The sequence below is a fragment of the Etheostoma cragini genome, chromosome 5 (assembly GCF_013103735.1).
Source record: "Etheostoma cragini isolate CJK2018 chromosome 5, CSU_Ecrag_1.0, whole genome shotgun sequence".
Taxonomy (NCBI): Eukaryota; Metazoa; Chordata; class Actinopteri; order Perciformes; family Percidae; genus Etheostoma; species Etheostoma cragini.
In genome coordinates, this window is record NC_048411.1 from 9,186,575 (window position 1) to 9,198,927 (window position 12,353).

Here is a 12,353-nt window from a genome sequence, read left to right on the forward strand (position 1 = left end):
CGCGCTGGGTTGGGACTTTTGACGCAGTTAGGTTGATGAAAAGATTGTGGTTGGGCTTATGAAAAGGTACATTTGTGTGACACGCGGGACGAGAACGGGACAGTTGGGTTTAAGAAAAGAAGAATGGGACAATTGGGTTGAACAACATGAACCGCGGTCTCCTGAAGTCCTGTGTTGTTTGACACCTCCAACCAGACTCCCTACATGAAATTTCCGGCTTTCATACTACTTTTCTACCATTGTCTCTCCTAATACTACATCATCTTACAGCGCCACATAGCTGCTGCTGCTCTGTCCGCCACGTTCAACACACATGCCGAAGGGTGATTTTTGCGTTGTATCCGACGCTGACAGCCACTGACAAAGCGTCCGTATTTTACGAGTTGGGAGTAAGAACGGGTTGCTCCTGTAGGGTTGAAAAAAACACGCAATTTTGACCTGGAATGACGACAAGTTCATGGTCAACATGAAAACAACACAAGGGTTAAAGGCTGAACTGTTTCTACAATTTTTGCCTATTGTTGGGTGTCACAATGTTCCATATCAGTAACTAAAGGCTGGCAGCTTCTATCAAAGCCATACGAGTTTAACCCCAGTGATAATACTGCTGCAGCCTGTGGTCGCGTGCAACAGTGTCAGGGTCACGCGAGTGAGCGAAAAGCATTCACAAGGAGATGTCAGATTGACCAAATTACGCTCTCCAATTGATAATCAATCCCAAGCGTCCGATATGATAGAGCCCCCACCGTCTGTCACCTTCAACCCGCCTTTACCAGTGAACAACGCTCACGGAGAACAATGGCAAAACACTGTCATATCATGATGTGGTGAATATAGAGTGTACAACAAACAGCCATTCCCAAGATAAAAAGACTCATTCTGAAAAACACGGGGAAATAAAGCAGTGCAGCGAGAATGCATCACGTGAAAGCTTAATCAGTACGCTGACATTGTCAGAGACATTCCTTTATCGTTGTCGTTGGATTCCTGATAACAGGGCAGAGGTGAAATAAAAGAAAAACTCAGACGCTAATTTAACATGAAATGAACCCACCAACAAAAACAAAGGAGGAAAAGAGCTTCCCTGAAAACGAGCGATTACCAGTGTTAACAGTGTGTAACATGCTGTACAGCCGGAGGTCAGAGAAAACTAAAAAGCTGCCGACAGCAGGTGAGTCTGAGGTAGAGAGGGTTATGAGGCAACATGCTTGTATGCACTTAAAAAAAGAAGAAGAAACAAAAGTCATGTATTAGAGCTTGTTAGAAATCTAACAAGTGAAATAAGCCACAAAATAACATTGGTGATGGAACATTGGTGCAATGAAACCAATAAATAAGACCCCAAAAAATTGGAACGAAAGCAACACAATGACAAATAAAGAGGTAGTTTCAGTACAGACATTGCAAATGTCAGATCCCTTGTCTGCAAAAACAAAACACAAATAAAGAGAACACTTCCATCAGAACGTGTATCAAAGTATGACAGGTAGGAAGTCAGAGCGGTGGCAGTAAGGTAGCCGTGGTGATTTGTTTTTATTTTTATGTTGATGGGCAGAGGCCAATATTGATATCATTTTGCAGCTACATTAAAGGACAAATCCCCCTTCAGATCCTCTTCCACTGTCAGATCTCGGCAGTCTGTGATGTTCAGAGCATTCCTGGAGTTACTTTGAGATGACGCGACTTTGTTGTCGACCACCCTGCTATTTCTCTTCTACGTGTGCTAAAGCTGGAAGTATCCCCCAGACTCTTTCTGGACAGATAGGTTGGGATTGTTAAACAGCCGTGCAAAACAAACGCTCTAGAAAGAAAAAGGCCCTTGCTCCCTCCTCATTCAACACCTGATATGATAGATCGGTGTTTTTTGTGCGAAGAAAATATCTACTATGAAACTTAATTGTAGCCGTTTGTCAGCAGTGGTATTAAGGATTTTTTTGGGGGGGGGGGGATTTTCCTCTTTAAAAGATACATCACATCACTCAAACTTCTGTTACATAAAAGTACAAATCCCTGAGATTGTGTGGTTTTAAGGGTCAGTTCACAAAAAATTACAAAAAAAAACACACATTGTCTCACTTTCCTGTCGTTATTTCTGTCTTTTCAGTTGTGGTTTTATCTGCTTGGCTTTAAAAAAAAAGGTATTGGTCTCCAAAATGTTTTACCTCCATCCCATAGCAAACTAAATTCCAGTCACCTCCCTTGTTTTTGGGTGTGGTGGCCAAAATCCCAGAGACAAATAGAAACCAAAACCGTACTAGAGGACAGTGAGAATATATTTGCATTTTTTTGTGGTAATTTGAGTGAAATTGCCCCTTAACCTCAGATGCCAGTGTGATGAGTGATGCACATTTAACAAAATGGAGAGATTCTCCACAAAGCCATCTTAGCTGCTCTGAGAATCCATGTGGTGGAAAACTAGTGTCATTTCATTCAGGCTTGGAACCCCAGATGGCTCCAAAACATCACACTTGCATTGTAAAAGGATTCAAATAACACATAAAAGGCTCCCAAGAAAGACGTCAGTATTGTCCATATAAAACGTGGCTGACGTCACCCGAGTAATACTATTATTTTATTATTATTTCTTTCATAAACTATGATGGACAAGGGAATGAGTTCATTAAAATCATGTCCAAAAAACAAACAAAAAAGTCAAGAAGTCATTTAAAGTTTAGAAACTGATAGAGGGTTGTCTTCACTCTTAAAAAAAAGAAAAGAAAAAAAAAGACAATGTATACATGAAAACCAACAAAAACCCCAAAACATTCACAACATAACTACAAAGGTACATGAAAATGTAAATAAATCAAAAGATAAAAAGAGAAGAACTGAAACATTTTAAGGAGAACACTTCTGCTGTTAAGGCCGCGCACACAGAGAGGTAGAGAGGTGGGTGGAAACGGGAGAGAGACGCCGCGGCATTCTGACAAATACCGCCACTCCTCGCTCCGTCCCGTCACCAATGGCAAGAGAAAAATCCACCCTGCGTGTCTCGTCTTCTAAACTACACCCACTTTCACAGAACGACTTTGATGGGAGGGAGGGAGTGGAAAAGAAAAAAAAAAACACTTTCCTACAGAGGACCTACAATGTCCTGGAAACTACATCTATTAATACTACAGGTACATCAGCGTGGTCACTGAGTTACTCCTGATGCAATACGTAACACTCACTTTATTTACCCTGTTTAGATTCAGGTCGGCAGGGACCTGAGAGAGAGATTAACACACTGGGTGGGCAGTTGCCTGAGGTCAAAGGCCAAGCTCTCCAAAACCTCACCATTGTGTGCAAAAAAAAAGAGAGTTGTTGCAAGGACTGCAATTTGTCTGCATTTCAAGTTGTTTGTATGTCATGAAATGGCGGCAAAAAAAAAAAAGATAAAGAAAAAACACTCTGAGGAATCCAAGAAGACACTTCAAGCCATTTTGAAATTATCATCTCAAACTTCAAAAATAAAGACCATTATCTATGGCTTATTTTGTTTTGTTTTAACAATGTGCACATCTGGGACAGATGGTATTAAGCAAGCCAGTCACTCAGTCACTCAAATCCTCTGAACCTAGTGTGGACTCGTTGAGACGTGGCCTGGATCAATCACACTCTGTCCATCCTTAAACAGTACCTTTTTTTTGACCAACCTTGTCCAGTTAAACCCAGAGGAGCAGAACCAAGTCTCAGGTCCACACTGTCTTGTGCCCCTTGGGTCTGAGTCAGGTCTTACACTGCTACTGGTCTTGGGTCTGTGCAAACTTTTGATTTGACCTGACAAGACGCGAAAACAGTCTAAGTAAGTTTTGTACTCCGGGGTTTCCCAACTGGTCTGACGCTGGATCAGCTAACAGAAGCTAGCACTCTACACTGGCTTCCAATTACCTGGAGGCAGCCAACAGTGAGTGTTAAGCACCTTTTTTGCTGACTCAGGTTTTTCACTTGGATCAATTATCAGTTCTGTTTTAGCTCTAATAGTAAGGTATTACATTTTATTTTGGAGCCTTGAAGATGTCTCGCTGTTCAAAAACACCAAGCGTTATCCTTTCCTGCTTTTGGTTTAGCTTGGAATGAATTGAAAAAAAAAAAAAAAAAAAACGTGAGATTTGTTAAGCCAAAAGTGTGTTTAGAGCAGGCTACAGTGAAATCTTGCGTTTTTCATTTTCCAATTAATTAAGATGGTGATACAGTTCCTGGCACTGAAGGCAGCAGGCCCCAAAAAATGAGCTATCTGACAAGAAGCCGAGGCAAAGAAAAACAGATCTAATCACATCTGCTCCATGCATATATTTGTGCACAAGAATGTGTGCACGTTTAGCAGCATTTAGAATGAAATCCGGCAACATACTCGTCTGTCCAGCAGAGGGTTCTCCCCTCTGACACAGATTGATTCATTTCCTATCCTGATCCTTCACTGATAAGAAATCTTTTTTGTGGAGCTATCAGCTCCATACCCATCATTGGGTGTTTGAAAAAAAGCATTGCATAACACTTTGGTCAAAAAAGAAAAACAATCAAACTAAAAACACCAAACCTAGCTATCCTCCCCTTCCCCTGCAATAAAGCCTTACATCGCCGGTCTATGATTGTAGAAAATACCCGTATGCTCCCTTTTTTCCCCCCATGAAGATCCCACAGATCCAACAACTGTCACCTTAACCCACGGAATGTTAACTTGACAAGACTGCCTCCCAAAAGCAGGATGTCAGAGAGTCCATGCAGATAAAGTAGCTCAATTTTGCTGAATAATTCTTGCATTTCCAGTGTAACAAAACACCAGTTTTTCATTCTTTGATTAATGCAGCTCCTTTGAACATTCAGTCTCTGAGTGAGATGCCAACGCATCCAAAGGGATTTGGTTTTGGACTGGGCAACTCTTCATTTAACGGACCGAAAAAAAGGTACCCGAAAATAGCAACAACATTTTCCTGAGGTAGTCACATGTGTCTATCCGCCCCCCCGTCTGAATAAAATAAACTCTTTTAAAGTCTAGCTCTAACAATAGCAACACTGACACATTGAGCAAACTGGATACACACTTGTAAACTCCAAAGACCAATGCATCTACGAGCATTTGTTTTGTACAGAAGCATGTGCACAGTGTAAATCAGTATACATTCAGCTCTGTCGTGTAATAAATATATAAAGAAAAAAAAGGTACAAAAAACAAACTAGCTGCTTGTCACATTCACAAGAGGGGAGACCAGTCCCTCGGTTTGGGGTGGGGGTGGGGGGGTCGGTCTAGTTTCCGGAGGAGGTGGTCACGCAGGGCGACGGGCCGGTCCTGTAGCTGGTCAGGCTGGATTTGCAGGAGTGCAAGACTGCTTTGAACAAGAGTGGGAGCTGCTCCAGAGGGACATTCACAAGCTTCCCTGCAAACAAGGTAGGGTTAGCTTAATAATAATAGTAATAATAATAATAATAATTTAACTTCTCTGAGGCCATATTCTCTAAATGTAAGTTTTTAAGGTACAGCCTGATCCCCATGTGTTTCATATCAAAATGTCCAGAAGAAACTCAGCTTTCCATAACGCCCACATTTTCTTCCAGAGAAATGTGTACAAATATGATTTGGCGCCAAAGCTTAACCGTAGATTTTTGCTTTTTGAATGTCCTCAAATCTCTTTTGAAAACCAACCTTACGACTTATGATGTGTTCTATTAATTGTTTGGATCGAGTTTGCCAAAGTCTGTAGGTTATAGATGATTAAAATAGTAAAATGTCAAATGGAATTATATATATTTTTGCAATATCACCCAACTTAACACTTCCTGCACATTTTTTCTTATTAAAAGCCAATCAGGGCAGCGAAAAGCAAGTAGAAAGTATAGATTATTAGGTGAAAATATAATGAGTCGAAGTAAAAAGAATGTTGTAAAATAATTAATTAAGTACATATACCCAGCATTTCTACTTAAAGCACCCATATTCTGCTCATTTTCAGGTTCATAATTGTATTTTGAGGTTGTACCAGAATAGGTTTACATGGTTTAATTTTTAAAAAACATCATATTTTTGTTGTACTGCACATTGCTGCAGATCCTGTTTTCATCCTGTGTTTACGTCTCTGTTTTAGCTACAGAGTGAGACACCTCACTTCTATAATATCTTTGTTGGGAGTCGCACATGTGCAGTAGCTAGGTAAGACCACATCAGCTAGATAACTCTTCCTCCCACTTTGGTCAGCCCAAGGCAGGATTAGCTGGGAGACTTTTTGTAAACTAGGGACCCTTGTGGATTACCTGCAGAACAGGGACAGTGTGAACTAGTGTGTGTTGTAGCAGTGTTTTGCCATTGAGAACGAGCTAGCATGCTAGTGCTAGCATGGGCTACTGTTAGCCACCTCGTCCCGGCTAGTGATGTAGAAAGCCGTGCAGATGTTGAACAGCTCACCCGAAGACTGAAGACAGAGGAAATTCAGAAACCGTATCTCACTCAAAACAACATGGATAGTTTTTTTTCCAAGATTGTATGCGTGTGGAAGCACCAGAGACACAAAATAACCCCCCAAATCCCAGAAAAAGGGATTTTTTCACCATATGGGCTTTTAAGTTAGGTGACAAAGTATTTGTGCTTTGTTACTATGGAAATGTTACATGCAATTTATCAAGATAACAGGTAACCACGGAGTAAGTTTGGCATTTGCATTGGCATCAAACATCACAAACAGCAAATTAAAATGGAAGCAGATAAGGAAAAAATAGATAGGATCTGTTACTTTTAAAACAAATGATGTTAGGAATAAATAGCATCTCTAATCCAAATTAAATAAATATATAAATAAATTTTGGAGCCACCATTTCTTTTGACTATGTAATATTGCATAAAAGGCAACCCCCCCCACCCACCCAAGAAATGAATTGGTAAAAGAGGAATACCATTAAGAACCATAGCATTCTTACTAGTAGTTGAAAGATCTAAAAGGCAGTGATGTTCATGTTGGATTTCACACAAAAAAAACTACTAACCACTGTAATATACAGTACTCAGAGGCCTTACCTGCGATGCAGCGGATCTCAGGGAGACACATCATGATCTCAGGGAAGCGTTTGGGCTGGTGCGGGTACTTATATTCAGCGTAGTCCTGACACACATACCAGTAGCGCTTGTTCAGCTGCTCCAGCTGGGAGATGTTGGACAATCCTCTGATATCTGCCGAGATGGAAACAAACGGAAAGAGTCACGTGGAGAACACAGTGTTGGTGGTTAAGAAAAGCTTAATCTCCCTATTAGCAGAGCGTGCAGCGTTACCTTGGTTGAGGAAGTTGATGGCTTTCATACAGGCATACTCCTCGTTGCTGATCTTCAACTGGTGGAACTTGCGGAAAAGATAGATCAACCTCTCCATCACCTCCATGCCGTCCTCGCTGAAGCTGAGGGAAATCAGACACGGACTTGTCAATGATGGTGTATAAATGAAGTGGTGGATAAGGTGTACGCTCACCGGCCACTTTATTAGGCACACCGGTTCTACGGTTACCTTGCACAGCAGCTGGATTATCTTAATATCCCACGCTTTTTAAAGCTATTTTCCAAACCAAACAGAAGATAGACTGAACTTTAGCAGGTTTGCGGTCCACATATTCACATTAAAATCCACTGTCAAAAAACATACAATCCCTCAATCCCCCTTATCTTAAAGCTGCTATGCTTCGATGAACAAGGCAAAAATTAGGGAGGGAATACGTCAGATCTACTGAAAGTGCTTAACAAACGTCTTGCTAATCCCACAGTTTTTTGGAGAAAGATTCACAAAGTGTAAATCCACTCTTGAAAAAGCTCCATTTCCTGTCTGTCTATCTGGCTCTCACAGTCCCAATCTCTTTCAAAAACTTTAGTGCTGTCACTGTAAATCAGATGCCCACTCCTAAACTACAAGCAAATTGACCGAGGCAGCAGAACAGGACTGTATATTAGGAGAATATGTGTCATGAGGTCAGATAATTCCAAACCCCCACACATCCTTTTCTACCTAGCGTGGGACGTGTGTACTTCACATGCCAGACGGTGCTAGCCACAGCTCTGTCCTGAGGAGGCCTCCCATTCACGGACCACTTCACTGGCCCTCATCCAACAACATTATCTTCCCTGCTGTGATAAGGAAAAAAATATCAAACTTTGGGAGATGCTCCGCTCACAGAGTGGAACGTCTCGCCATTCAAGAGTATTATTGTTGCAGTAGGGAACATTTAATTCCTGATATCCACCTTTCATCATAATGAAATATTGAATTGGCAATGCTCCCAGAGGCTAAATCTAGCATTTAATATCTTGTGTATTTTAATGTTGTGATAACCTCCATAAAAGAGACGTAGGAGTCTGTATGAGTCACTGTAGGTGAGATACTAACACAAATGAATGAGTGTCATTTCTTCAGTCTATGTAAATGTAGGGGCGAGCCGGGACATCTGAAACACTTTTTAATTAAACGTAATTTACAAAGCGATCGTATCACAATGAAAGCTAATATTTTGTAACTAGCAACCTATATCTGCATCTGTCAAATACAGTTGCGTTTTCAGCTTTGAACAAAACCGTTGAGGAATTATTACAGCAAAAGTGGGACATGCGTAATATTTCATCTTTCCTTCCTGGTTGGGACGAAGGAAACAGCATGGGAGGACAAATGAAACATACAGTTTTGGCCTTATAAACTCCCTACAACTTCATTATTTTACTATATATCATAAGTGGTAAGGTAAAGGAGTTATTTCTGATAGTTTGTTGCAGGGCTAAACGTCTTTCTGGAAGTCTGTTAACAACTCGTTGGTGTCATCATGAAGCATGTATGAAGCGGTTATTAAAATAACATGTACTGTGGATGATTCTGCAATTTTTAAAGCTCAAACAGTACGCTTTTCCATTTATATCATGTTTCTTTTTTTGAAAATGACATTTCACTAGGTTTTTACGTGGGTTATACCACTGCACATCAAAAAAACGCCCCTCAACCCGTCAGTGTCCATAGGATAACAAGGGAAAACTCGCCCCCCCCACCTGCTGGGCCAACATATATTTTCATCGTTCTAAAACTGCTTTTCCATGTCTCACCTCGATAAATTGTCGTATAAACACAGATAGTTGTGTATTTACTTAAAATACATGGAGTTACAGATAGCCTGACATAGACATGCCATTACAGCCTGTTTTGCTTAAAGGTAAAAGCATGAAATATGAAAGTCTGGGATTGTGGAGAACACCAAGTGATCTACTGAATAAGCATGGAGTCAAACCTTTAAATGAAAAAAACACTCATTAATAACCAAAAAAATGTAACCGCTAATTACATGTTACAAGTTTACTTTCGACCATCAAAACATGTTTATCGGCTGTAACTCGGTGACAAAAGAAAATAACAGGAAGATATTTGGCTGATAGGAGGTTAACAAGCTCTATGTTTTCTTTTAAGGAAGTCTGTTTATCATCACGTTTTCTCCGTCGCCGATAGCAGCTTTCTTCTTATTTCTTTAGGCTTACTAAATTAGCTTCAGGCTGGTAGCAGATTTCAACTTATTTGTTTAAGCTAACTAAATTAGCAGTAGCCTGGCTGGTAGCAGCTTTCAGCTTGTTTCTTTAGGCTAACTATATTAGCGGTAGCCTGGCTGTTAGCAGCTTTCTTCTTATTTCTTTAGGCTAACCCTATTAGCTTTAGCCTGGCTGGTGGCAGCTTTCAGCTTGTTTCTTTAGGCTAACTATATTAGCTTTAGCCTGGCTGGTAGCAGCTTTCAGCTTGTTTCTTTAGGGTAACTATATTAGAATTAGCCTGGCTGGTAGCAGCTTTCAGGTTGTTTCTTTCGGCTAACTATATTAGCATTAGCCTGGCTGGTAGCAGCTTTCAACTTGTTTCTTTTGGCTAACTATATTAGCATTAGCCTGGCTGGTAGCAGCTTTATGCAGGGGGAAATGGCCGGGAGACGTTGTGATTATGTTGCATTAATCAGGTTAATTAGTTCGTATTTGCAGCGAACCTAAAACACTGACTGCTGTAGCTTCACTGACTACCCATCAAAACTATGTGCATTGCTGTGTCAGCGGCAGCTGCTGCCTATGGTACTCTTCTAAAAACTTCCCATAACTAACCCCGTCGGACTAACGTCACATACACACGTTGCCCACATGGCTACCTGTCTTAAAGGGAACGGGTCGGCCGGTAATAATCATGTAAAAGGGGAACAGTAAAAGTTTACTTTTTTATCAAGCAGCAAGAAAGTTTTAGCGTAAACATGTCCTGCGATGTGACTATCGCGCATGCACACATCGCAAGATCTCGTCAATTTATGTAAAATTAAAACAAAAAAACAACAACTTTTTGTTTCCATCCAGAGGAGTAGAAGGGTAAACAACTGTGCTGTGTTCAAGGTGTAGTGCAGGGATATATGATCTGCCGTGAGCACGAACAATAGGCATTGCAAAAACAATATTGGCATCTTATAAACGTATTATATTGCTATGACAAAGTTAGCTTACAGTTATCTGTCATCTATACATAACAGTTACCTATTTACACACCCAGCACACACAGCAACATTAGCAGTAGTTGGATTTTTTAGCTCTGGGCTCCAGATTCCCTGAAACATTCAGTTATTGCACTAATTTAAATCATGATAACTGCATATTATTGTTAAAAAATTATTATGACTACACTTTAACCCTCGTTTGTTTTTGTTATATGCAGGTGTTGTGTTAAGTTCTGTATGTCACCCTGCTTCTCTTTGTCTATCCTTGTGTATTTTATCTTGGTTTCTTTCTGTATTGTTGTTGCTGTATAGTAAAATTAAACAAAAAATACATGGTTTGGTGCCTAAAAGCAAACAATGAGCAGATGCTGAGACGCTCCATTGAGTTGAGGTAAACTACAGAGGTGGTGATCATATTCTGTGTTTCTAAGTATCAGCGACTCCTTTCACATTACAGTTCTTGTTTATAGAAAACCCTTATTGGTGCAGCTATAGGTGGAATCTGCAATTCTAAAGAAAGATAGTTAATATTTGAACCCAACACCCAAAGAAATACCTTTGGAGTGTTAGCCTGTGCCAGGTTTTCCAGCCCTCTCACTCCCTTTCTTTTTATACATCATGTCCTTTCCCCTGCCCTGTGTACGAGCACTGACATATTACTGTTGTGTTTGTTTCCTATTTACAGAGCCAGGGCTTTTCATGGACATAAGGGGCCCTATTTTAGGTGCATTTAGGGCGTGTAATAAAACACTTTTGCTACTTTAACGGCGGAAACAAGGGTCCGTGAGCCGGGCGCTTGGTTCAAAAAGGCTGTACTTAGTATCTAAATTAATCATAGGTGTATTTTGGGCATAACGTGCAATAAACCAATCAGAGCGTCATCTCCCATTTCTTTTTAAAGCCAGACACGTAGGTAGCTTGGCACATTGCTATAATGACGGCAGATGTGCTAAGCAGGAAGGAGAGATTTTCAGGAGAAGAAACTGATCTGTTGGTGCGTAAAGTGAAAGCGCGTGAGCAGATCATATATGGCATGAACAGCATGCCACCAAAACCCCTCGAGGTGAAGCAGGCGTTTAAATAACAAAGGAATGCTGCGCTATTGACTATAGACCAGGTTTTCCGTTTACTTTCCGCCGCCTCAAGATAGCAATACGTCAAGAATGCACCTGAACACATCTCCCCGTAAGACCAGCATGCCCATGGGCACACAGGTGGGTGCAGGTGCATTTGCTATTTAAACGACGTTGGCGCTGGACGGGAAACTGACAACTGTGTTGGTCTTAAACTAGCAAATTCCTCAAAAAGAATCTTAAAAAAAAAAAAAAAAAAAGGAAATCTGGAGTTGAATGGGAACAACAATTTTTTAAGTGGTACTTAAGCAATCACAATCCACAATTCAACATTAATGGACAATTGTGCACCGTCAATTTACGTCCACATCAGATTCTTCTTCTTCTTCATTAATTATGTTAAAGAGTTTTTAACATGATGCATCCCCATAAAAATCCATTTAAATAAATAGTTATTTTATCATCATGAAACACACTTCATTTAAAGTCGACAGAAACTAAATAAAACTCATATCAAATATTGTTCTTTCTGTCCACCTTACCAACAATCACCACTCTGGTTTGGTTGAAATAAATCCTTAATTCACTCGTTTACATGTAAAAATATGCTGGCTCTATACATGCTACAATTACTGTGTATTTAAATGGAGAGTTTGGTGATGGTGATGTTGCAGCAGTTTCTGGTAGGACAAAAAGGATCTAACTCTTATCGGTGTAGGGAGCCTTTCCATTTCCGCATTTGCCCTTTATGATTGATTACATTATGTAATTTAGATTACATTGCAGCCCGGTATGTGGCTGCCGGTCACAACATTCTCACACAAGACCGGACAG

General features: G+C 40.4%; 1 protein-coding gene across 1 annotated transcript in view; it reads right to left on the reverse strand.

Annotated features, from left to right (window-relative positions):
* Positions 1-4,415: 4,415 nt before the first annotated feature.
* The window catches only part of nr6a1a (nuclear receptor subfamily 6, group A, member 1a), a 30,827-nt gene continuing 22,889 nt past the window's right edge, over positions 4,416-12,353 (reverse strand). Inside the window, exons 7-9 of the mRNA XM_034871867.1 lie at positions 7,241-7,362; positions 6,989-7,141; positions 4,416-5,360 (exon numbers count right to left, since the gene is read on the reverse strand). Coding sequence (XP_034727758.1) covers positions 5,230-5,360; positions 6,989-7,141; positions 7,241-7,362 — 406 coding nt within the window. The 3' untranslated portion in view covers positions 4,416-5,229. The remainder of the gene's footprint in view (positions 5,361-6,988; positions 7,142-7,240; positions 7,363-12,353) is intronic.